General features: G+C 45.9%; 1 protein-coding gene across 1 annotated transcript in view; it reads left to right on the forward strand.

The window, feature by feature from the left end:
* The first annotated feature begins 4567 nt into the window (after positions 1 to 4567).
* Positions 4568 to 27505, forward strand: part of gli2a (GLI family zinc finger 2a) — a 78483-nt gene continuing 55545 nt past the window's right edge. Inside the window, exons 1-2 of the mRNA XM_035604517.2 lie at positions 4568 to 5061; positions 20068 to 20207. Of these exons, the coding sequence (XP_035460410.2) occupies positions 20093 to 20207 (115 nt within the window). The 5' untranslated portion in view covers positions 4568 to 5061; positions 20068 to 20092. The remainder of the gene's footprint in view (positions 5062 to 20067; positions 20208 to 27505) is intronic.

The following is a 27505-nucleotide window of genomic DNA, read 5'->3' on the forward strand; positions in this document are numbered from 1 at the left end:
CCTGAGAAAACACTGCAGCGCTGTCAGGGCTGAACAGACCGAGGGGCAGCTCAGCGATGGCCAGATAAGAGGGACAAAGTGGCCTCTGTGCTCCGGCAGAGGGCTGCCCCCTTTACTTCATTGACCTCATCCATTCTACACAGATGTGAGTGATTCTTACTTAATCGGGGGTCTCGGGAGAGAGGAGACTGTGTGTCATACAGGTTGGGAAGACTTTTTTTGACCACAGTGAGCAGCTTGTCTGTCTGAGCAAGGTTTTTCTAACTATCTCATCCACCCGTGCATCAAAGATACATAATAATAATAAGACAAAATAATCTTTGGCACACTTCTAAATGTGTGCGATTTAGAATTATACAATACAAGATCTTGAATGGAGCATATATAACCGCTGTAGGATTATCCAGAATGGACGACAAACACCCAGACTTGTGCTGGCACAATTGGGGGGAAAAAAGGTCCACTACGTCCCCTGCTTTGGGACTGTCCCGCTGTGAAAGGCCTCTGGTCTCCTTGAGGGGTCTGTCCCATAGCATGCCTGTTGGGACTCAAACCAGACAATCGGCTCTGGACACTGGGTTGTTTATCCACCAAAAGAGTAATTCTTCTAAACTGGAAAGGGATTCTTGGCTTGACTCGCTGAATATGGAGCGGGCGGCGTGTTGGTTGAAAGACTTTGATGAGGGCCCTGACGACCATCGGGACGCTGTCAGCAAATTTCTTGTCTGATTCATTGATTGTTGTTTTTATTTCTTTCTTTCTATGGACATGCTTTGTATGAGTCATGTGACCACTGCTGCATATGAACTGTTAAGGCCTAGGGTGTCGTCTTTGAATCTTTTTTTTGGTCTGATTGTTTGTTGTTTTCTCTGTGTGAAAAGATTCAATAAAACTTTGAATCTAAAAACAAACTAAACGTACAAAACATACAAAAAATTGTGTTACAGTAGTAATGCAAGTTAGATCCTTAAGTTGAACTGGCGTCATTTTTAGGCAGGAAAAACTCAGTTTAGTTTCAGTCATAGATGTCAAACTATTTTGTACTGAGCAGCGGGGAAACCCATTGAGAGCATTCTTAAACGCAGAGGCTCAAACAAGAATTCAATTAGAAAACATTTAATTAAAAGTATATAGTTAAAAATTCTAAACAATTGAATAAAAAAGTCAAAGAGACACATTTTTGTTGTTAGTAATGTTGAGAACCACAAGATCACTTTGGAACTTGTTTCTGGTCATCTACTAACACGGGCCCATAAACAGTTTGGAAAAATAATGAGCGTGCACAATCACATGCGGCAGATGTTAGCACAAAAGAATGCATGAGGTAATATGATCAAACCGTAATCTTATAATCTCCCGTGATCCCCATCTCTTCCCCACACCTCTCCATCTTTGCTCGTTTTTTTTCCTCCTCCTCCCTCTTTGATTCTCTGCGCAGCAGCTTTGCCGTCGGTGCTTTGCAGTTACATTCCTCTATTATTGCAATCAGAAAGGGCCCGGGCCAGCTCATTAAAATTCCTGCTTGTAGGACCATAGCAGCACGGGAGAGAAGGCCAGCGAGGGCTGACTCCGGCATTCACACTTCTTTTGAGGCCGCGCACAGGCCCAGAGGAACAGGGAGCTGCGGGGGCCGCTTCATGTGCACAGGCCCCGCGTTGAGAGTGGGCACTCAAGCATGATGCAAACGCACAGAGAGACAATAGGTGGCAGCACAGCCAGGCCCTGAAATTCCTTCTTTGACTCGGGACGTCTTTTCATCCTCTCCTACCTATATGCATCTCTGTTTGCCCCTGGTCTCTGCTGTGGAGGCCCCTCGAGAAGCAGCCGACAGAGACTGAAGTTTCGTCATGGAGCAGCAGTCGGACGTCTGCGTGTTATTTGTAGATGTGGATTTCTGTGTGAGTGAATGACGGGCATCCGAACACATCACAGGGATGAGCAAGTAGCAGTGTGCTAAATGAATGAGTCTGGGTTCATAATGCAGCTTCACAATGACGACCTGTTGCATTTCAGCTCAGCCTCCTAGTTACTGTCCTCGTGTTCCACTCGGAGCGATTACTTTGCTTCCTTTTTATTTGACTCTCTGCTGCTGCTTCGCAACATTTCAGGGGGAAATGTTGAACTGATTTTCTCTCACCGCCTTCGGGGAAAAGTAAAACATACAGGAGTTCATAAAACGTGCAATAACATAGCATTGAATTGTTTTTATGGTTTACGTTGCCTACTCTTACTGTTACTATACAGTATTGCTGCGGCTCGCTGTGTTTGCATCATAATACACTTTATTGTTCTTAGCAGTTTTATGTCTTTAATTGTTAATTGTCTATTGTTTTTATGTTTTATGCTTAAAGGAACTGCCACTTAAATTTCGTTATATTGTTTTCTGACCCCTCAATATACTGACAATAAAGCTACTTATGAACAGCCGCACAGCATCAAAAGCCCTCCAAATATGTAATAATAAAATAAAAACAAAACTTGGAACCCTGCTTACCACATTACACACCTAGCTGAAACAGGCTCGTATTCGTTTCTTTTCACACTTACAGTACTTCAAGCTGTACAGCGCAACTTTTAAACAAGAAAAGGCTTTGTCAGTTGTGCAAGTAAAGTAAAATAGAAAATTAAATCCAATTCACATTTTATGTCATTATCAAAGAAGAACTCATTATATAAAAAAACCTATCCTCTCAAAGATGCTGAAAAATGAAAATAAATAAAATACACTAATAGAGACACGTATCTGTTTTATTTCCTTTGCTGTGGTTTAGGGACATGTACTGTTCAGATATATGCAGCAGCGATTTGTCTGTCTTTGGGACACGGATGTGAGCTGTCTGAAGTCTGTTGCAGTGACCGTCTTTTTGGCTGATATATGTTGTGATATGTGGGGCTGCGACTAACAATTGTTTTCTAGATTAATCGATTGGTTGTTTGGTCCATAAAATGCTACAAAATGGTGAAAAATGTCAATCAAGTTTCCCAAAACCCCAAGATGATGTTTTGTTTTGTCCACAAGCGAAAGATATTTAGTTCACTGTCATGGAGGAGCAAAGATAACATAAAATATTCCCATTTAAGAAGCTGAAATCAGAAAATGTTGACCTTTCCCCCCCCATAAAAACTACTTGTAAACTACTCAAAAATAGTTGCTGATTAATTATCAGTCGATTACTAATCGATTAATTAACTGTTGCAGCTCTGGTGATATGACTGAATTACGAACCCTTGACATTGTAGAACATGAAGAAAATACAAAAGGGCCCAAAAGCCATGGTCTATAGGTTGAGTCTACATAGGGTTATAGGTATAGACAACTACAGTACGTACTGCATTAGATATAACACGTGAAGGTAACGTAAAGGGTGCATTTGTTAGTACTGTACTTGAGAAAAATCTCATAATGTGAGCATTATTTACATTGTATAATCTGTTGATGCTGCACATTGGACTCTGTAGTAAACTGGTTAGTCTTTGCAAATTAGGATTCCCGATGACAAAATCATGCGGTTACTTTAATATAAACCCGATGCGTTATTATTGTACTTTTATCGACAATATTCGCACCCTTCATCATGACCTTTAACATTGATTGGGCTGATGACATATTCTCTTCTAACACATATTTTGCAGATATTACTTCTGTACTCCGACCAAAGTGAGGCTGTGAACTTATAATGAAGTAGTTATACACTGTGGTGTTGCCACCTTTACTTCTACTAGGACAGAATCTGATTCCACCACATCATTTAACCCTTTTCTTTCTCCTCTCTACTTTCCTTAAAAAAAATGACAATAACTTGCAAATTCTGGCGGGGACATGGGTTACTTTGGGTGAAATCTGCACGAATACCATAATAAATGTTGTTTGCCCACAGGGTACATACAGTGTACTGTAGGGCTGCCCCCGTGCTGCACGCCTGGATACAGGCGTGCAGCCCGGATGAAAGGGCCCTGATGGGTGGGAATAAACAAAGCTTCAATTTGGAAGATTGTTTGCTGTTTACTTTTTCCCCCCTTCTTTTTCTTGAATCAACAAGCCGTGGCTTTAACTGTAGGGTTTTGAACGTATTTGTTGGTACATGTGACTTTGGTTTTGTTCAAGATCAGAGAGTGCCTTGATTATCCTTCCTCCCACTCCGAGAAACAGCTCCCTGAAGAAAAAACAAAACAAAACATATACACATGTATATAAAAAATATAGATATGGCTATATCTTTATATATATAATTAGAGCTCTCTTTTTTTTCCAACTGCAAGCAACTTGATGTAACACAATGATTCCTCCACTGTGTATCCACAGTGCGGTGGCTCAGCTGTTAACCGCGGACAAAAGCTGTCTCCGGCCAACATTCACAAGTGTAAGGCCCGTGGAAAATCGAACCATAAATGAAACTTTATCTTAACTTTCCTCCCGTCTTCAACTGCTGGATTGAGTTAGCCCGGCCCATCTGGTGCAGCAAATGGCCCAACTCACCAGGGAGCAAGGGGAGTGAGAAAGGAGGAGATGGTGAATGGGGGGGGCGAGAGGAGGAGGAGGAGGGGGATTGAAAACAGATCGGCAGCTTGGAGATCTCAGCAGCACCGCATGTCTCTGCAACAACAACTGCCGAGTGAGGCAAAAAACCGCTCTGAGTTCCAAACTTTTACGCGGGGACAAAAAAGAAAAGCCGACGTTTTACGCATCATGTTAGTTGGCTGAGGACGCGCGCGCGCGCAGCACGCAACGGGCGCACCAGTTGGAAGAAGATGGATTGTAAGAAAAAGTTAGGCGCTCCTTGTGCTTCGCATTGAGACTCTCTCCGGGACAGGAGGGGCGGGCGATGCCGTGCAAACTTTGCGCGTTGCAAAACTTTTCATAGGGGTCGGTTCATGGAGTTTCGCGTCAGGTCCGCAGAGGCTCGTTTGCGCGTTCTGCGTTCGATGGTGTCGCCGGCTTAAACTCCTAGTTTGCGGGAATCCGACTCCAGGCGAAGTTTTCCTCGGACAACAACACAAGAACAGAGAGAAAGAGCGAGGGGAAGAGCTGCGGCTGCGACGCGTAAGAAGACGACAGCGAAGGTAACGGGGCACTTTGTGGCGATGCTGTCAGCAGCAGGGGTCTTTGGAGAAGTTGCTTTTAAAGTTGCCCTTATGTTGTGTATATTATGTTGTGTATGTTTATGATTTCCACATGCCGAAGTGGTTCACCTCCTCCTCTCCTCCCTCCCCTGCTGCCTTGCACGGCAGACGGGGCTCAGGGGCAGCTTCACATCTCATTTGCACTCTGAACTTATCTGACACAGGAATCCAAAATATGTTTCGCCCCTGCAACTTGATCCATATGGGAAGAGATGTGATCAGAAAGCCCGGCGCCAATGGCCCCCGCGCAGCTTTTAGTGGTTAGACTGCGAACTGCGGTGGTGCTTTTCACTCCAGTCTCCAAAAATACAGAGCCGCTGAATTGCCATGGTTAAATCTGAGATTCCCCCCCCCCAAAAAAAAAAAAAAATCTAGTCAAACTACCTTTGCAGAAATGATGGCGACATGTTCTAACATCAGGGGGGGAAAAACACCTTTCTTTGCCTTTTCACACTGACTAAAACAACAACTGTTCAAACCATGGGGGTGTCACACTGCACTAACGCACACACACACACACACACACACACACTTCTCACTTTTTAGAGCACTTTACTTTTTAATCTCTTAATGCTACAAAGCAAAAAGGGAACAAACCCAGAGGCGCAAAGTGTCCGGGGCCAGGCGCGCGGGCAGGGCAGCGGAGGATGTGTACTTATTGATGAGAGATTTCAAAAGTTGACTATTTGCTCTCGGGGGCCGAGCCGTCAACAAACACTCGACGCCTTTGTGGGGCCCTCAAGCGGCTGTACCCGCAATCGAATGATCTCCGCACTGTGCGGACTCAGGAGTCCCTCTCGTTGTCTTGGCCTATTCACATCAGTGAAACACCAACGGTGGGTTTGGTTGCACAGGAGTCCCAATTGAGAATCAATTGGATTCCTTGACAAGGTTGTTTTTTGTGTGTGTGTGTGTGTGTGTTCCCCGTTGTATTCAGATGAGACACAGACCTAAGAAAGTTTTGGAAAAATATTTGGGGTTTTACATCAAGAGTTTGAGTTGATAGAAAAAAAGACAAGAATATATTTTTTTTAACAAGTTGCGATCTTTATTTTATTTTTAATAAAAGAAGATGAAGAATACATGCATGTGTGTGTTTTCCACTCCACATGATGACAAACCACAGGCGGGGGCGGAGGTGATTTGCATGAGAAAAAAGAGAGAGAACGTTTTAGTGCATTTGCCCATTGTGAGGAATGAACAGTTCCAACAGTTCGGGCCTACGCAGGGGGAAAGGAGTGAAGAATGGATGAGCCTATTCAGCTCATTCAGACTCAGTTTTGGGGGGCTCTGCTCCGCGCTCAGAGACCCACAGTGGCCATGTCACTTTCATCTCCACGGCCCCCCGGCCCCTGCACGCTGCCCCGCGTATCCGCCTCTGTGCACAGGCCCCGTCTCATCGATCGACTGTAGTTCGGCCTCTTTTCTGGAAATCTGCAGAAAATGTAATGAAGCGGATACTGGAAAAGGAGTGACTCTCTGTGTATGTGTGTGTGTGTGTGTGTGCGTGTGTGTGTGTGTTTTGGTATAGGCCGAGGAAGAGGAGAAGGTGGGAGTTGGTGGGGGGATTTTTTTTTTTTTTTAAAGCAAATACCGATGAAGTCTAGCGTACAGGGACAGAGAGGAGGGTTGGAGGAGAGGGTGAGGGGGGTGAAGTCTGAGTGACTCTGAGGAGGGGGAGGAGCGCCCCACCACCCCCTCGTCCTCCTCCGCCACAACCACCCACTCCTGCTGAGTAAACTCAAAAGTTGGAGGAGAGAAGAAAAGAGGGGGAGAGAAAGAGGGAGAATGCCTTCCACCCCAACTGCAACTGGAACCTCAGTTCCCCCGAGCGGAGACACTGCACAGCGCTCGTGGAGCCATTCAGCAGCCTGTCCCCTCAAGATGCGGATGCGTCCGTTGAGGTGGGGGCGGGCTTTTTTCTTGGGGCCTCAGTGGTTGGGCTGGAAAAATGTTTGCTCTGGAGTTTAGCGGCTGTGGATGAAGGGGAGCTGCTGCTTTTCCCCTTAAGCACTGTGTAAACCTCTGACCCGCTGCCGAACATACTGCAGTTCAGAGTCAGCGCAAAGTTGTCTTCACCGTGCGACCGGCTGAGTGTCGAGTCCAAACATCACCGCGTTCACGTGCTCATGAAGTTAGTTTTTAGCTAAAAAAAAGAAAGAGAAGTTGAAGGGACGACATGTCTTGTGGACGCAGAACATTCTGGTCTACTGCTGATAAAGGGAAATGGGTACCTGTGCTTTGTGCCCTGAAGGCTGACTGACTGTGATGCGGGTTCAAAACTGTGAACCTTGCTCTTTGGGCTGTGGATCCGAGCCAATGCAGCGTTTTCCCATAGGCGCTGGCTGTCGGCCGGATGGCCCGGGGTTAAAAACATTAACTATTACCCTTAACCAGGTGAAGGATTCTAGTCATCGTACGTCCGGATCCTAAGTTATCAGAGAAACAAGCTGAGCTAACGGCCCGTCTTGATGCTTCGCGTCTGCCCCAAGAGCGACGGAGAAACACTTCTTTTACGTCCTTTAACGTGCAGAGTTTTTTTTCTGGATTGAATCATCTGGTCCGAGGAAATGTGAAAAGGCCTAAAAATGCCCAATTTTGCAATGTTTAAGAAAGTGATCAAATAAAATAAAAAATCCTGGATCCGCCCCGTTGTCCAGATCTGCCCCATCCACCCACCAAACTTTATGGAAATCTGCTCAGTAGTTTTTTGCCTAATCCCGCTGACAAACAAACAAACCAGGGCTTAATACATGACCTCCTCGGTGGAAGTTATTAATTTGCGTTAGTGATCTGAGTGGAACTGCGAGGCCTCCACTGCTCACAGTCCACACTTCAGGGAGGCAGGAGAAGTGGCAGAACGAGAGAGAGAGACGGTCGCTCTCATTCATCTGTAGAGCCCTTCACCGGACCCTTTGCTTTCCGGAGCGAGGACGGCACAGGACAGTCTCCGCCTGTTGTTTCACTCCTGCTGAGGCCTCCTGTTAATTCTCCCTCAAGTGTTAGGAGGTTAAATAGGCTCACACCACATTGGACGAGGGTGGAGGGTGAGGTTTGGGAGTAGGGGCGGTTGCACGCTTCACTTCCCGCTTCTCCATCTTTGTACCAGAGCAGCTGTGAGTGGACACTCAGATCCCGGCACAAAACCCGAGGTCACGGTTTGATCGCAGCGCTGCCGTCAAAGGAACACGTTTCAGTCTCATGGCCTTAAAAAAACACACAGGCCGGTGGAAAACAGAGAGTGGAGGCTGATGTGTGTTTAACAAGCCGGGGCTGTATTGGTATAATAACTGACATGCTCATCGCAGGCCGTATGACGTCGTCAGTCACTGGAGGCACTCCCCTTCTTCTAAAACCAGGAACTCATACCTAACAGCAGTGGAAACAGATTCACTCGGGAAAAGTGCATTTCCAAGTCGTGCAACTGATCCTTAAAAACTCCATTCCTACTCCGGTGGCTCTGTAACTCTGCAGAAGAAGAAGAAGAAACACAAGACCATCGGACCATCAGACCACAGCCAGCTCCATTATCTCTTCAAAGAGGAAAACTTAAACAGATTCGGCCTTGTATACAGTGAGCCCCCGTGTGATGCACGATGTGTCATCACCAGCGCAGTACAAAGATCGTTTCCCCGCCATGTCCCGGCCGAGCTCTGCTCACACTCCCTAACTCACACACTGACTCATCGGAAACTGGGCTTCCCAACAGCATTTTAGCAGCGACCTCATCATTGTCTATCAGGCCTTCAACAGAACAATGGTGGCTGTAGACCCGCTCTTCTGGGGGGAGTCCTGCCCAGGTCACCGGAGGTCAGTTACTAGTTGGGAGGGGGATGGTGAGACTGATTTCATTATCTCGACACAAGATAAACTCTCTGGACAATGGAAAGTGACAACTTGTTTTTTGAGACAATTTAGCCTTGATTTAATGCTTGATTTTCTTTAAAAAACATGTTTGATACTTAGTCACATTGTGGGTAATGTAGGGGCAATGTTATTGTTTTTTCAAGGAAGATTAATTTGTGGAAGGAAGTCATTCAGGAGCTTTGTTTTTCCTCGAGTGTACTCTTATGGAAAGGCTGTTGAAAAAAGAGAAAGTCACTATAGATGGTAGAAAACCCTACTGTAGATTTTTAAGTAGGGAAAGTGACCTTGAGTGAGCAAGGTGTGCCGGAGAAAAGACGACACAAGCCATCACAGAATGACCTTTTCTCTCACCACCTTTCTCTCCGGCGCTGTGCACTTGGTGCTGCCACTATTAGCCATCTTTGAATTATGAACTTCTACCTTAGATGCCATCAAAAAGATAACCTACCATCCAGTGAGTTCATGCTCTCAAACGTTTGTCCCGACTTTTTGATCGACCGTGCGACTGCGAATCCCAGATTCCATTGTGTGGCCATCCGGGATCCAGGTGAGATGTACTATTATCAGAATCAGGACTAGCCATCGTTTGGGCAGATGAGGCCATTTCCAGACATCCTTCTAGATTTGTCTTTGTGTTATATCACGTACCTACAGGGGCCCATGCGTTGCCATGTTAGCGGACTCCTGTATGCTCCCGTCACTCATTCCTGTGGTAAATTCACTTCTTGCCGGCTGGTGTTAAAAAGATGACAACCTGTTAGCACCATCAGGCTTAACAGTGCAAGAGGGGGGGGAAAGATCATGAATTCCCTTCACTTTATCATTATCACTTCCTCTTCAAACTCCCAACAGGCGTCTTTCTGTGACTGTGAGCCATGGAGATAGACTGACAGAGGCTCGCGGACAATGGTGTATTGTCTGTGATGTTTGCCCGAGGCCCTAATCTGATGCAGAGGCAGAGCTCGGGGTCTATGCCGAGGCCACTGACAACAAAATCCAGCCAACATACAGAGAAAGGAGGGAGGAGGAGGTCTCGGGATGTGTTTGTGCTGCTAACTCTGGGTTTTGTTTCGGCAGGGGGCAGGGCAAAGAGTTTTGTAAGTTATGATTTACGCTGGGCCCCCCCGCTGCTACAGAGTCGACGCAGCCTCAAGGGCAGGGCGGTCGGGCCCCTCTCTTTTTTTCCACAATTTCCATATGATGGGAGATATTAGATTCCAACTGGCGCTGACTCCGTGCCAGGCCACAGTCTCCGCTCAGATAGAAGCCGGAGACAAGAGACGGAGAGACAGCGAGTCAGAGTTGAGCTTGGCTATAGAGACATGTGGTTGTCTTTAGCAACCAGCTCGCTCGGCAGCCTCTCCCTCCAACCCTCACAACATGCCTGTTGCTGCCATCATCTCCTCTCTCTCTCTCTCTCTCTCTCTCTGCGTCTCGCTCTGTCTCTCACCGTGGCTCCGGGCCACAGTGAGGTTTGCTCATGTTTTGTAATCAGCTCATTAGAGAGAAAGTGGGACGGAAAACCGCACCGGTTACGTGCCGGTTCCATCTTTGCGCCCGGTCGGTTCACATGCGAGACTCCACAATGTCACGCTGCTCTCCGAGTGAACCCAGCAGAGTCAACAGTTGGTCTTATGGTAGCACAGCTTTCAAGGAAGGAAAAAAAAAAGTTGATGAAGACAGCAGAATATCTCGGCATAGCTCGATGAGGAAGCTGCATGGGTTTTTTTTTAGCCACGGAGCACAAATGACATTGCAGCCCTGCGTCTTACGTGGCGTCTCAAAGAAGGCAACAATATTAAAATGGTTAAATTAACTTAATGCAGCTCTTGACTAATTTAGTTATTATGTCACATATTTCTTACTTTCAGTCCGCACTTAATCAGGTAAATTAGAACAAACAATCTACGGGACACTCCGCTCATTTTACACATACACAGATGGTCAGATTACTCGCAATGGATAGTTCACATTGGCCCGTCAAAACAGAAACTAAAATGATCTTCTCTGCCTGTTTTTTTTGGGGGGGGGGGGGGGGGGGTGAAATCAGATACAACAAACCTTTTGATGTCTTCAGGGCAATCTTGGCAAAATCAGACCAATGTCGTTGTTTTCCTCCGGAGTAATCGTGAAGATGTCTCAGTCTCTGCTTCTTGGATTTTGGCCGTTCTTTTTTGTCTCTTTCAGTACGCTCCCGGTCTCGTTTAGTAACTCTCTCGAGGCCTGAGACGGTTCGGCCTTCCTTCTGTCTCTTCTTTCTTTTCATACTCACGCGTAAAAAAAAAAGGTGTGCATGCTGGCAAACTCACAAATCTTGTTTTTAACCAGGCAAAACAGAATTTACTCTGCCGCTGCACTCACTCAAATCTCTGCTGCATCATCACAATCTTGTCGGATAAATACAGGTTATTGATAATACCCGTACAGTGCGACTGCCGAAACATTACTGGCCTTTTAAATAACACTGAGTGGGCTCGGGGAAACAGAAAGTTGTCTTCCTACTGCCCTGTAGCCCTAGGATAATGTTACGGATTTCTAATAACTCATTCCCCCACGTGCTTCTAGATTCAACCAGTCAGGGGACATGCAGCAAATTTTAGGGCCAGAGTGTCGAGACAACCGCCTTTCAGCCAGTGATGAATGGAGCTAGTCGGTAATAATTCCAATTGGCACCACGAGATCTCACCTGGTGACGTGCTTCGACAGCTGCCGAACACACCCACTGTGACATCCCATGGAATTCGGGAGTTCTTCCTCCCGTCAGCGACCAAAGGCCTGAGATCTGACTTGGAAGTAGCAGCCGCAGCTGGGCAGACACGCAGCTATCACAACAGGGGGGCTGGAGCAGTGAATTCACCGCAACAATGTGGAAGCTGAACCGCATTGAAAGCTGAGCGTAGGAAATGCCTACGCTCAGTTTGATCTGCGGTGGTTCTGTATGCGCGCACACACGCACACACACACGTGTCCGTGACTTCAGAGGACATTACATTGAAGTACATTCATTTCCTGGAGACTCTCTTACCCAACCAGAATTGTAACCTCAACTTAGCCCCACACCCTCAAAACGCGCTCCCGTGTTCAACTAAATTCATTTGTGTGTTACCAATTGAGGTAATTATATTAAAGTTGATCAGCAATTATCTTTTTCTTTTTTTCAGCGTAGGTCCCCACAACATGAGCAACACGTACTGTAGACCACACACACAAAGTAGTTGCCAAAGTTATTGACAGCTGAAGCTGCTGAGAGTGAGTGCTAACAACACATTTAGGGTTAATGACCCCGGCCAAATGCTTCAGATAGGAAGCCGACTCAACTCAGCAGTGTGGCACAGGTGACAGCTGTGACTTTAACACACACACACAGATACACCACTTCACTTCTTTCACGTGGATACAGCGTCAGTTTCATTCAGATGGGATACGTCGACAATCAAGACTACTTTGTGAGTCAGGACTAGCGTTGCTATCAGTGATGTTCAAAGAGTAAAAAATGGACTCCACTAATCTCCATTGCCCACACTATCATCTTCAGATTTGCTTCATTTTCTGGTTGTGAATAAAGGGGGTTGGTCCAGCGCTTCACACTACACAATATACTATACAATATCTCAACAAAACTATCGGCTGCGTTGAAGGGAATTCTGTACGGACATACATGGTCCCCAGACGATGAGGCCAATCTGCCCAACATTTGGTCCCGTAACGACGTCTAGGTCGTCCTCCGTTTGTACTGTGTGTTCAACTCCACCTACTTTACACATCAGAGTCAGTTTACAAGTCTTGGGTCTCGTGCAAAAGAAAAAAAAAACTCTGTAGAAGGCCTTTGTGGCTCCAGAGGGAGTGTGAGCTTTCCAGACCTCTGGAGCGGTTTCCTCACCTCTGCTTGAGACCAGAGGCCTCAGCTGCTACAAGCATAAAACACCCAGATCACTGACCGTCTCTGGTTCTCCCCTATCAGTTTTGATCATTTCATCATCGTGAGCCCGACGAAGTTATATTGCCGTGCTAAATTGGTAGACTACCCTTTAATTTGTTACTTGATTCTGTGCCCCTGAGTCAGTGTCTGTTCATTGACAAAGGCAAAAACCCCAAATTGCATCCATGCAAATTCCTCCCCGCCGGGGACTATGTGTAGGCTTTGAGCTCCACATCTGTTTTCTGTTGGTGGACGGAGACGAAAAGATCAACCACAGGATATTGCCTTTACTAGCAGGGAAAGGTCAGGTTCAGGGGTGGGGTAAGAACGCATCCACAAGGCATTTGTCCGCTGTTTTAGATGCCTTTTATATTGCATCAGTTGATAGCTGCTCATTACTCTGTATCTTCTGCAATCCACTGGATGTTCGGGTTTTGGTCAGGGATTTGAGTCCCCATGCCTGCAGATTGTAAAAATTTGGAGCAGAGGGGAGATTAATAATAAACTGGAATGTGGTGGAGAAAATAGCCCCGATTCACATGACTACATGATTGGAAACAGAATCTACACATATGGACAATCACGCTCAAGGTCAAGATTTTGGAATCCGCTACAAATGACATTTCCCTTAAGCACTAAATTGTCACTCTATAGAAAACCCACACCTTCGGTTTGAGGAAGCAGCCTGCCTGAGAGACCTGGAATCTATACATGTGTGACAGCCCGTAGTGATGTTGTTTCAGCCTCCGAATCCGACTAATGGCTGATGTGCTGCTTTCAGAGGTCTCACGGTCGGCTTCATGACCCTTCAGACCTGAGCTCCGAATCCTCACAGGAACATCTTTCTCCACAGGCAAGTGATTCACCCAGAGAGAATGTGGCCTGTCCTAGTTTAAACTTGTCTCCTGTCAAAGGTCTCTGTTGCCTGCTGTATCATCTGAACAAAAACATTCCTGGTCTGATATTGATTGTGTTGTGAAGGATGTCTTCACTTTTGTGGGAACACATTAAAACACAGGTTTTCAGTTGGAAAGATGATTGGTTGTTTTTAGCAGAGAGTCAAATATTGTTGGTGTGACCAGACTTCCTCTTTTGGTCTGTTAACCTTTTGGACTCCAATTTTTTTTTGTCAACCACTGTATGGATCTGGTTCTTTAACTTCTAAATCCTCCGCGGCGAATGTTGTCCGTGTGCTGCCTGATTCTGGGCGCCTACTTTCTCATGAAACCGTCGCCGAGAACCTGAAGAAAGTGGAGCTGAGGTGGTCAGGGCTGACCATGTGTGGGGAAAGACAGCTGTGTTTTGTCGGAATAACTCGAGGAGCCGAATATAGTGAAAGTACAGGGAAAGACAGAGCCTGTGTGGACTCCTGCACCACCATCGCTTCCGACTTCTACACCTGTCCACCTGTAAATTAGATCTGACGGCTCCGGCATTCCTCCTCAGTGTATCATCGTGTGAAGCCTTTTGTCCACCGGGGCAACTGGAGGAAGGGTTAAGAGTAGACGCAGTGAATAGACTGGATTGTTTTCTGTGCGTGTCAAAGTTTAAAAGGACAGCTTTTAAATGTTGATGAAATATTTATTAATTCCCCTTGTAAAAGAGTTGAAAAATATCCCTGACTAATAATTAGTGCGTGTGATTCCACTCCTCCAAAGTATGGCGTAAATAGTTTACATACTGCAAAATTACTTTCAAAATCCTTTCATAATATCTTACGTCACTATGTTGCCTCCCCTATGACATGATAACATTTTCAATTGTTGAAAGTTTTTACTTAAGCAAAGGTAGCATGTTATTCAGGTGATCAGCAGGGAAACGGATCAAAAGTTAAAGTTCTCCCAAAGTTACAGCTTCCCCGCCAGCCTGACAGCATTGGTTGATATTTTCGTTTACACTTTAGTTAAAACAACTTATTTTGTAATTGAAGTAACTGTTGAGTGTATTAAAGTCTTATATCATTACATATTACAATAGATGCTGCAAAGATTGTGGATTTTTTTCGACCAACCTTAGCATGTTGGCCAACTCAGGGGTCTTCAACTAAAATTGCAAGAGCTCCAGTAAATCCTCCCCCGATGAGGTCTGAACTACTGTACCTATATGGGCTCATGGTTTTTTTTGCCAGATTAAAGAAATCTAAAAGTAAAGTTGTGTTTTTTTTCCCCTCGTTTTCTTTATTTTCTATCTAGACCTGCTTCAGACACACCATCCATGCATTCTTTAACCATTTCCCCATCTCTAACAGTCTTTTTATGTTCTCCTAGAACCCTCTGCATTCTCAGTGAACATAAAATATGCTCACTGTCGTGCTGTGAGGGAATGAGAGAGGCCGTATAGGTGTGGATTACACACGTTGGGCCATGAGCTCATTCTTTTTCCACGTCCTCACCTCGGACTGCTGCGGGGTCTTCAAAGCTTCTGCGTCTAGAATCTCAGTAGCTCATACTGTGCACTGTTTCTATAGCAATCATTTTGATTACATTTTCATATAAAAAGTAAATGAATGCTGGATAAAATGTAAAAACTTCTATCTCACACGCAAAAGCTAATCCAAATCTACGCGAAGTGGCAATTTCATACAGGCCGGTTCTCAAAAACCAACATTTCGATATCACGTCTGTGATTAACGCGCACAAATATGCGAAACAAAAAACATATTTTGGCCTTTGCTGGTTGTTATGTCAACCTGCATGCGTGTCGCTGTCAGAAACATGAGCAGAGAGGTCCGCAGGTGGCATGGGGGCAAGGGGGCCTCACCTATCCATCTCTTGTGTTTGCCAAGTGAGCAGAGTGTGGGACAGCAGTTGGTGCGGAGTGTCTCATTGCACGTGCGCAAATCTTCTCTGTGTGTCTGTGTGTGTGTGTGTGTGTGTGTGTGTACGTGCGCTGCCAGGAAACGGAGCCTACCAGCATACGAACTGCATCGACTGAAAGATAGGGAGGAAGAAAGTAAGAGGAGCAAAGCCTGGAAATCTTCAAAATGAGAGGGCCTCTTTTGATGTGTGTTTGCATTCCTTTCAGTGTTGGTGAAAGGGGAGCCGCTGAGCGGTAGTGGAGGAGAGGAACACTTGAAACTGAACGAGGCGCTAAGGAAAACACACACCAGGTCTCATAACAAAAGTCTGAGGGGGGGGGGGGGGGGGGGGGGGGTCAAAGGTAAATTAACAGCGAGAGGAAGATCAGTTGAAAAGGAAGAAAAGACGAAGCTGACGGACGGCTCTCTGTAAATGGAGAAAAGATAATTACGGACTTGAACTGTAAATTCATTAGTCAAGTAGATTGCTCTGGCATTTTCTGGCATTTTCCCAGGAACAAAACTCCAGAAAGGAGGGATTCTGCCTCGGAGGCAAATGGAATAATCCACTCGTCTTGTGATTTTTTTAAGACTGACCTTGGCAGAAGAAAAGTGAGCAGTGACTTTCCCCATTACCTCAGTCTGCTTCCTGTGCCTCATGTGGTTCAGTGGCACGTCTGGATGGTCCATCAGAGTCGGGGCTGGCCGAAAGAAAAGCAAGATGTACAATCTCTGCTATAAACTGCGCTCTTCCCTGTCGCTATTTTCTCTCCTTTGCACAAAGAAATGCAAAAAAAATCATGGCCATGAATCATTAAATATGACAATTTTACATTCACCCAGAACAGATTCGGAGTCTTCCTGTTGTGGGTGGACTGTTTGAAAATAGCACTAAAGAAGTTGTTGAGTTTATTGAATACAGGACATATTTCTTGGCATCTGTTTTTCGCTACTAGAACACTAAACGACACACACGCACACACGCACATATACTTTTCCAAACCTCATTTCAAATGTTTGCGAGATAATTCACTAAAGGCAAAGACAGTTCTGAATGGGGGGAAAGAAGGTCTAGTTTTGTGGTTGTGCGGCAGGAAGGAACGAGAACAAAGCGGCCTCACTGTAAAACGTACGGCTATGGTTAGTCCAAAAAGTAGCTTTGCATAGAAGCTGACTGAATAAATCATTTAAAGCAGAAATCTGAGAGAGTTTTATGTTATTTATTGTTTTGCCAGGCAGCCATTGCTATTGTGTTATTTTGCTCTGCACTTCCCAGCAGTCTGTGCAACATCACTTCTCGCCATAGCTCTTTCCCTGCGAGAAGGATTTATCGGTGTAACTTTTCACAATGAGAAATGATCATTTGATTTCTTGAGACTTTGGCGACTGTGTTTTGTAAGGGGCTGGTAATCCTGCCCCGCTCTCTTAAGTCCCCAGCCTGTGGTCACATGGCACCAGAGGGAGGGGTAAGGAGAGGGTACAAAGGAGCGGGGTGGGTGGGGGTGGGGGGGGGGGGGGGGGGGGGGGGTTGTCTTATCCTGTTCGTGCCTCTGCGGACTGCCCAGCCAACCAGAAGATGGGAAAAGAAGTGCACCCTTGTTGTTTTCTCGCCTTTGGCCCCTGCCATCTGTCCGCTTGGCTCCTGACACCTGTACCAGCCTGTCAGAGCTGGGCTTCCCTGTCATGGAGGGGAAAGCGGGTCTGGCCTGACGCGGGACACAGAGAAGCGGGGCAAATGTAACAGCTCCAGAGAATTAGGGAAAGAGGCGGGTGGGGGGTGGGTCCGGGTGAAATTGGGGCCACTTATTGAGAAATCCACTGAAATCCAGCAGTTTGACTTAAACTGTTTTTTAGCCTTAACAGCCTTTAGTTATTTTTTATGGTAAATGGCCGTTACAGGGGCTTGTACCCGAAGCCTCTTTTCATCAAAGTATTGGCCCGAGATTCAGAGGCAACTGGAAAGCAAAATAGTTGGTTTGTTGTAAAGTCATGGAAACAGCTATTAATGTGGCGCCAGATGTTCGTCAGTCGGCGATGATAAGGGGAGGAATCACAGTTCTTTTTTAAGAGGGGCAGGGTGCTTGAAAGGCAAATGCTGTTGCTGTGAGCACCGGCGTGTTCCTGTGCACATCTTATCCGGACCAATGGGGTTTCACTAGCAAAAAGAGCCAACTCTCCGGCCAACTCTGTATATGATATGGCCCATGAAGGGGCACATTGGGTGATGTCAGAGTGACAGAGTCGCCCAGGACAAGACGGATCCCTGGCTATAGCTTGAGGACTTTTTGGCACCAGAATAAAAAAGAAACAGATGCAGCTTAAACCTGTTAGTCGCCCACCTCTAATCGGCTTACGCTGGCTCGGTGACAGGCGACTGGCACCTCCGAAGGGTCAGCGACATGGCTGCTAGTACACACACCTCACAATGAAGGATGACATGTTGGATAACCACATGGAACCAAAAACAGCACTTCACACATTCGGCATCAGCGAACAATTAGGCTCAGCTTTTATTGACGGGATCATTCTCATCACTCATAACTCTGTATTTGCATTCACATATTCTCACGCCAGTGTTTTTTTCAAGGTGTTCCTTTAATCCTTTACATTGCTTTGTGCTCCATCTCACGATTTTTCCCCCCGACACCAGAGAAAAGGAACTTGCAGATTGTTGTTTCAGGTTGTTGTTGTATCCTTTGGACACAAGTCAAGTCATAAAGGCTTTTGAGGATGCAAAATTACTTCTCTGAGTCGATCGCGTGAAGTTTTTAATCAAGCCACTTCCCACAGCTGCCAACAGGTGTGAGGGGAGAAGTTGCCCTCAAGCATTCAGATGCTGTCGTAAAAAATAATGTTGTGAGCTGACCTTACATGGTAAGATCTCCTTTCCCCTGCACTTGAGTGAGTACACCGAGTTGCTGTGTCCTGCCGTCCTCGCAGCATTCTGTCAAAAGTACACGGACATTTTCTCGCCGGTGTCTGAAAGCAGGTGGAAAAGTGATGGCCACAGGCTAAGCAGAGTGGAATGACCCCCGCACTCCCACCCCTCGCCACCCCCGGGCCACTGGACCCCGTCCTGTTTGTTCTTGGCAGCGCACGACCTCGCGGGTCCCAGTGAATTAAACGAGCGGAACTTTCCAAGTTGTCGAGCCATTCACACAGACATGTGGCGGCGTTAACACAAAGTCTGTGGCTTGAACTTCACTCGTGTTTACACCCGGTACAGAGGGGGCGTTATTAACCCGCTGTATCAAACTGAGAAACCTAAATGTGTGTGTTCAGGGCCTGACCTCACATCAGTTACACTGACAGATTGAATGAACGCACATACCTATAGAGCCATTGCAAAGTGCAAACTACTGTAATACGGTTCAGTCTTATTTAGTACATTCCAAGAAAGAGTGGAGTGTAGCAGCTGTGTTGGAAATACTTTTTTTTTTTTTTTGATTCATGGTGTTGATTACAAAGAATTCCCCAACAAGGAATGAGAAGGAATTCAACCAGCGAAACAACAAAGCAAAAACTTTGTTGGCATACGGGAAAAAACCCCGGCAGCATCCCAGAGTAGACTCTTGTCATTACATCCACCGAGGAGGTTACGCTTTCAGTACTGAACCTATTTAAGAAACTATTTGGTGCACATTATCAGTCATTTTTTTCTTTCATATATCTGCCTGACAGACGTGTATGACTGTTTGGTCTTGGTGGAGCTATCCGCTCTACTGAGTGCTTTTCTTTTCGTAGCTCGGTTTATTGTTTTTAGCTGCTCTTCCTTGTGTCTAAGAAATTCTACACCGTCAAGCCATTTGTCCTCTGTTGCTATTGCTGCCACGTTTCTTGCCACAACCACTCGACTCAAAGTCAATGTACAATATAAAGTAAACCTCATTCAATCTGTAGACTGGTAATACGGTGAGCAAACATATTGTTGAGTAAGGTTATGTCTTTAAGGCTTTCGTCATGTCCTATGCACTATTACAAATGCCAGTGATTTTGATTACCCCTCTGTGACAGAACCACTTTGGATTTCCATGCTGGAGGAGTTGCTATTAATCATAGACTGCATATAAAGATGGACGACATGACGGCTCCCCAAAAGTGAAGCCGAATCATCTTGATCCAAATGAGAATGCAAGATGGCCGCGCCTGTATCCAGGATTATTATGGCTTCATTTGTACACAATAGGAGGAAGTGGAGACGTGTCGTCCATCTTTATAGACAGTCTTTGCTAAAACCATTCTTTTCTCACTGTAATTCAGAAAAAGCTCACAATTGTCCCGCTTCAAATGTAAAATTAATTTCTTCATTTACCACAGATTGTGCAACACCAGATAAGTTTCAGTGTCTCTCTTGCCTCCCCAGGTCGTGACGGAAGTCGAGGTGCAGCATGGAGACTTCAGCTCCGACAGCCACCGAGAAGAAGGAGTGTAAGGGCTCAGGTTTGGATGGAAGCAGCTTCTCCGAACTCCCTAAAAAGCCCTCACCCACCACTCTGAACAGAGGTACAGCAATTTGCCAACACTGATTTCTCTTGCCATTTGCCATTTGCCATTTGCACTATTCATATTTGACATACGGGGGTGTGGACATTGGAAGTTTATCAGGTACACCCAGCTGAACCTGATGCAGTTTCACAAAACAGTCTGGCATAGTTATAATCTTCAGTTTTTGTTAAAAAATTGTATTAAGTAGGGTTGACTCAATGACGCAGCCTGTGAAGCCAGTGAACTGTATTGCATTTCTACAGGGAGGCACTTCTGTTATTTACCCTTACTGAGGACAAATTAATATTATCACCCGTCCCTATAACACAAGGCAGTTGCATAGCTGCAGTCCACAAAATGACCACAAGGTCAAATTTGAACCTTGTAAAGGTCATGAAGGGAGGATTTATTGCAGGACTGCTGCATTAGAATACATTAGTTTTAGCTGGTTGTTTTCTAATAGACTGCCAACCTAGTGTACAGTAGGTATTACACAAAAGGACTGCAAAGTCTTTTAGTCATTTGGTGATAAGCTGTCAGTACCGCGACTCTGCTCATTTGGTATAATGCGGCGGTCCAGGATCATGTACTCTTGCAGTGCAGTGAACTGGAACGTTATGGCTACTCACACAAGTTGCTGGGTGGCACATGAAAAGAGTTAGACCCAGAGACGGGGGCCGCATGTTTCAGAGATGTCAAAGAATGGGTGATGAAAAAATGCTATAACGAGGTCGAAAGACCTTGTTCTCACCTCCCGAGTGTAAATTTCATGAATTACTAAAAAAGGCTGGCTAGCAGTGGACGACATGGTGTATCAGAGGCCTCAGATAAAGGCTGGGAGGAGGGGAGGACCTTTGAAATGCTAACAAGATGTCATATGACATTGTGGCAGTATTTTTGCTTAATGATGGGTTTGGTGGCCTGCCACGAGAGGAGCCATGAGCATTAATTGTTTAGGGATGCGGGGTGAGAAACTAGGACGTTTCAATGCAACCCTCCCTGGCACCTCCACAAAGAGGCCATGAGTTTTTCAAACCGGCAAAGAAAAAGAAATATTGCGCCTGCCATGACATGAATTATTCAGTCATTTACACACACAGTAATGACCGTTATGTGTGATGTAGGCTGAGGGTTGAATTTTTATAACCATGCGAAACAGGGAAAAAAAGTAGTCTTCGCCCGACCGTCAGGGTTTATTTGAGCTTGTGAGGTCACACGGAGAGTGCAGGACGTGCAAGATTCTCTCCGTAACGGGGTCATAATTAAAAGATGAGCGCTCATGTTTTCATTAGTGAATGTGTGATGAAAACTCCCCATAATGAGGTTGGAGGACCTTGCTTTGGGCCTCTGAGGTACCACTGTCATAAATTACTAACGCCGGCCAGTGGACACTGGAAGCCCCCAGGAAGACACACTGGCATCATCTGAGGGGGCCATTGCAGAAACCTATCATTCAAGTGGTTTTACTGTTTAATGAAGGGCCTGGTGGCCTGCCATCACAAAGCAAAGCTTGGCCACACGGGGGAACAGTAAAAGTAGAACATTGGTATGACAGCAGATAGTTTTTGATGCTGTGCCTTTGTTTTTAATTTGATTATTCCTTCTTTTTATTTGAACTGGTCCTCGGATTAATATGCATGTGCAAACAAAAAATATGGGACAAGTGTGAATAAATTAAGTAGCAGAGATACATTTGTGCTTCTTTGTTTATTCTTATTTGAATGGAATCACAAAGTACTCCAAACCGTGCAGACTACGTTGTAGTTTTTTTAAGCATTGGAATAGTGTAACTTAAGAAGAAACATCCTGAGAACATCTTGTTCACCCTAATCCGTTGTGTCAGCCGGCCGCAAATCTCATAACTTGTTTCACGAGCGCTCACCTCGCTTGCGTTTCATGGAGACACGTCTCGCCCTGTTGAACTGCGAGGACGTAATGGAAGCATGTCGGGCTCCGAGGTTGAAACAGAGGAGGCAGGAATAGCAGCCAGGGATGCTGGCACAGAAGCGCAGGTCGGGTTGAGTCCATGTGAGAGGAATCCAGCTTCTTTCTCGTCAGTGGTTTTAGGTGGGCGCCCACATCTTGTGTGACTGCCGGCATCTGACTCACGGCCACGGGGCGTGCTTCCACAGGCTCGGCCCTTGCAACCCGACTCCCAGGCCCCAGGATTTATGGGTCTGTTTCGGCTTGTGCTGTACCATGTCAGGGTAACATGTGTTCAGGTTAGGTGCCCACTTCCACAACTTTAAAACAGCTCACGGTTTCAAAGGAATACCCGCCGGGAGTGATGCACCCCCTCCTCCACATTTCACACAATCTGACGGCAGAGATGCCTTCCTCTCGCGCCTCAGCTGAGGAGGAGCGACAGCTTCACGCGCAGATCTGCCAGCTTGTTATTTTACGACCCTGCATACAGAGAAAGTTTGCTGAAAAGAATTTCCCCATCATCCCTCACTTTGATGTTGACTGTACGAGGCCAGTGGGGCAGGCGCGCGCTGTTATTCCCGCCTAACAAGTGTGTTGTGTTCATCTTTCTTAGAGTCTGGCCACAGCTCGCAAGCCCTGCCATGAATTTATGTTTTTCAGCATATAAAACACATTGTCTACATATAATTATTCACGGTTGTGATGTACTGCATGCAGAGGTTGCCATTGAGAGGTACCGCAAATAAAAAATCCCTAACCCTCGTCAACACTTGCTGTCTCTAAACAAGAATACAGTGTTCAATCACCTCTGCTCTGGTCTTTCACATGAGAAGGGTCGCCAGTCGGACTCAGAGCAGTTCGATGAATAAAGAGAGGTGTAGTGTAATTAGTCTTGCTGTGATAAGGATCTGGGTGGTTAATCATGGCCGAGTCTCACATGGAGCGCGCGTCTAAAGGTTCTCCCACTGGGCCTCTGTACTGGCCATAGGCTTTTCACTAGACCAGGTCAGCCCCCGACCCCCTCAGCAGCAGAGAAAAATATCCTAGAAAAAATAAATACGCCCCTTACCCCGATCTCCTTCTCCGTCCACAGGCCACAGGCCTACTCCAAAGGGAGGACGGCCACTAATCTTCCTGAGAAAGAGATTTCTGCCTTTCTTTCTATGTCCCTAAATGAGGCTCTTACACTGCTGTGGTTCCACGGGCTGGGTGAGAGGTTGAGGGGGGTGGGGGTTCCCTCAGTGGCGAGGGGTTATGCAGGGATGACTGCATTCATGCCAGACGTCTATGCCCTACTTGGGTTTAACTCCTTTGCCCTGCAACTTAGTTGAAATAATCAGAGAAACAAAACATTTTCTACTCTGTGAAAAGAAAAAAGAAAATCCCTGTGGTTCTCCTATAGCATCCACACATGTGAAATGATCTTTGACCTGAGCAAAGAAACTTGTAGGTTGAGAGTGGTGCAATGCAACAGTATGTATCTTACCTATTTAAAGAAATGCTGAAGATCGAATGATGTACAAGAAACGTATCCCCGAGCTCCCGAAGCCACTGAGCGTCACGTCATGGATTTCACTGCTAACAGTGTTGAGAGAATCAGCTCTATCAGGTGTCATCTGCAGTAACGTTCTGTTACAGCATATCAATAATGCCTTTCCTGATACTTGAGAAGACCTGCGAGCAACAAGCTTACAGGAAGGCCTATTGACCAAGTCCCCGTGTTGTTTGTTTTCCTGTCAGAGTCTATAGCTGTAGCACACTGTCAGGAACTCACTGCCGTCCTCCAAGAATGACTCCAAGAGCGCCCGATACGGTTTCTGTCCCGGAATGACTTTCAATTCATGGCCTCAGTTTGCAAACTCTTAGCTTCGCTATCCGCAGTGTCAGTTTACACCTCGAGCGTGTGGCTGACACGTTCAGCGTGTGCCCCCGAGCTGGGACTGGACACATCGAATGCAGCATTACAATTATTATATAGATTTTTTATTTTATGTCTTTTGCATGTGCACATTTTCCCAGCCGGCCGTTATTGCGAAAAAAAATACTTGAATGGGTGACTGACTCCCCGGGTTACAGAGATTGGTGCTTACAATAATTCCTGTGGACTTTTATAAACAGCTAACTTGGTTGCTTTCCAAGTCACCACTCATCTCCCCTCGCAGCTTCCATCCCATCGCCTCTTTCTCCGTCTGTCTTTCTCTCTCTTGTATATAGAGTTTCACTTTGGGGCACCGGCTGACTGCGACAGGATTTCAAGATTAGATATGCTAAGTGAAAGTATACTGGGGGACATTGTGTTTTTTTTCCCCCAGTATTTATTTATTTGGCCTTGCTGATTGCCGTGTAAAAGACATAAAACTAGGTTTTTGAGCCTTGAATAGTTGCTGAAGTCGCTGCCTTTATCATCACTCATTACAGGCTGTTCTCATCACAGTCTTCTGCTGGCCTACATACTCAGAGAGGAGGACTGCAGTGCGGTGCTCCTCCAGAGATCCACAGCAATTGGTCACAGGGGTTTCGCTGCTTAAGATACTGTATATACATGTATTATCCTAGCATTTTATTTTAAATCTGAATTATGAATAAGTTCCCGGGCTCCTTTTTCATGTTTACTTGGAAGTACGTAAGCAAAGAAACCCCGAGCGGAATCCAGCCACAGAGTTCAGAGGAATTCTTAAGGAGTTGAAAGCACTATGGAGACTTGTGTTTCTAGTTTTGAAAAAGAATATCACAAGACAAATGTTTATTTTATTGACTGCTTAGAACGCAGTCGTAAAGGCTAATATTAAGCAGCCTTGTCCTCCAACTGTAGTTTTTGAGCAAATGCCTATAGTGTGTTGACTCAGTGGAAAACTGACAGCCTTTGGCAGGTCTCTAATGTGGTTATGAAACATAAATCAGGCTCAAATGAGAGGACGTTTCTGATATTGGTTGTTGCTTTGGAAGGCTCTGCCTCAGCTTCAAAGCCTGCAGAGTTAAAAAAGCAACATGGTATGCTTTGGGCAATGTCTGCAAATATAAATCTCTCTGTACCAGAGGCGTCTGCACATGCATGGCCCAAAGACAACATGTTGCATTCCTTGCCGTTTACAAGCGGTGGGAGAGGAGGTGGAGGCAATATATGGATGCTTTAGGGGATTAACCAGAACTCCGTCAGCCAGCTTTCTCTCCCTATCCCCGAGTCCCTCCCTTCTCCCGGGCATGTACTTCCCTTTTCCTTTTTTTGTGCTTCATCCTCTCTTAAACAGAGAGCTCTTTCCCAGCATGCATGAGTGTAATCCATGCCCCCGCCTCTGAGACACTTCCTGCCTGTTTTGTTTGTGAGGCAGATGGGAATCAGCCCAATAAGGTGCCTGGCTCCCTCGTCTCCTCGAAGATGTCGCCTCAGGCAACCGCTTTCTTTTGGACGGGGAGACGCTGCATATTATTAAAAAGAACTTGTTGAAAGTCCCTGCCCGTGCACTTCTGTGCCCTGAACTCTCGAATGGCCCCGACACATTGTCACCCCTCAGGATCCCTGAGAGTTGAGCCACCGGCCTGCCAGCCTCGGCTACTTTCATCCACTAATGTAGCCCTAGCCCTAACACTCACAGTTCAAGTGAAGGAAAATAAACATCTGAGGAGTTTAGACATGGTAAAACAAAAATGTGTGCTGGCTGTAAACACGGGCAGGAGGCACTTATGTAAACACGCCTGGTTCCTATGGCTGAGTTGGTCTAAAGGCGGACAGTTTGTGGTCAGGCTCTTCCGATCCGCGCACACCCCCCCGCACCGCCCCCCGCCACCCCTGCCCTGCAGACACAGCTGTTGTTCGCCCTCGCTTAAATGTGACTGGAGGAACAGAAATCCGTCACAGCGCTGCACGGTGCAAGGCAGCCCCGTCACCTATGAGGAGACAGGCATCTCTGCAGTAACGCAGGTGTCAAAATACACCCAACGCTTCATTTGTGTCTCGGCCCGAGGTCGGCCGACGGACTATGGGTGTCTCTACAATTAATGCCCGGTGTAATTGTCCCGTATCCAGCCCGGAAAGAAAAGGAGAGGAAATTGATTTTTTCCTAAGGTGAAATCCCTCCGGTTGGAAATGCGGCCTTCATGTAATTACAGATCTAAGGTTTCACGGCTGGTGCTCTCCGGCCTCCGTTAGCGTTCAGCAATCAGCCTAATCACCGTGAGCTCAGGCGCAGAGCCGCGTTAAGCCGGACGTGTTCGTACCCATCACCTGCAAACCTGCGGGCCAACCGAGTGAAAAGAGCGTGGCTCAAAGTTTTAAATAAGAATGTCGCAGAAGTCAAACAATAGCAAAACCATTGTACCCAGTCAGTGACTGGGTTCACTGCGGAGGTGAAGGAATACCATCCACATTTGTGCCTAAATAAACGTTCATGATAGATTTCCATGGCCACATCTCCAGGAGGGTGAGTGTTTCTCCAGGCGGGACGCAACACCCACTGGCCTCAACCCCAGGGCAGGTCGCAGACGAGTAAACCGTGCAACCAGCAAAATAAGCAGAGGAGGTTGCCTACGTGGATAAAGTGGGATACTTGTATAACAAACAAAAGCTGTCCCTGCCTAAATTCTCTGCCCGTGTCCTAAAAAGACAATCTGAGGGGAAAGACTTGGCCAACAAATGTCATATTTTTGCTTCCTACAGTTAAAGATTCTCATTCAATTTCTAATTTAATATGTAGGCGCAGATTTTCCAACATTTGAAACCTATTGTAAAGGGAAAGAGATGTAGGTATGACTTTCAAAGTCTAACACTGCATTTTGGTCTTTTCCTGGTGGACACGCTTGAACTGAGACAGGTTGAACAAACAGTTTGACCCATTTGAGGAAATCTATTGATTCACACACAAGAGTTAATGAGAAGATTTGATATCAATCTCGTGTCGGGGGGGTTAAGTGCAGAGCTGTAGCCAGGAGGCAATTGGCTTTGCTCAGCATTTAAACATGGAAGCGGGAGGAAACGGTTAAAAAATTAAAAAAAAAAACAGAATTGTGGAAAAGCAACACAACAAGTGTTTGTTTTTAATTGAAGTTACATTTCTTCACAAGCAAAGGTGCATATTTTCCGAGTTATGAAGTGACTGAAGTTCACCTAATGAAGACCATATGAGGTGGTTAAAGTTCCTGAATGAGCTTGTAAATGGACATTCTTTTGCGATTAGGACAAAATAAATACTTGCGCAAGGTACATTCACGTCCGTTCTGGATTAACAGTATGTGTGACGCAATCATCTCAACTAAAATGTCAATATTTTGGGATTGAACGAGCTTTCAACCACATCCAATGGACATCTTCGCTAAATGGCGCTAGCTCAAGGGGCGTGATGGTGTCCACGTGATCAACTTATCAAAGCATGCCTCCACGCAAAGACCATGTGCCT

This window comes from Scophthalmus maximus, chromosome 14, assembly GCF_022379125.1.
Source record: "Scophthalmus maximus strain ysfricsl-2021 chromosome 14, ASM2237912v1, whole genome shotgun sequence".
Taxonomy (NCBI): Eukaryota; Metazoa; Chordata; class Actinopteri; order Pleuronectiformes; family Scophthalmidae; genus Scophthalmus; species Scophthalmus maximus.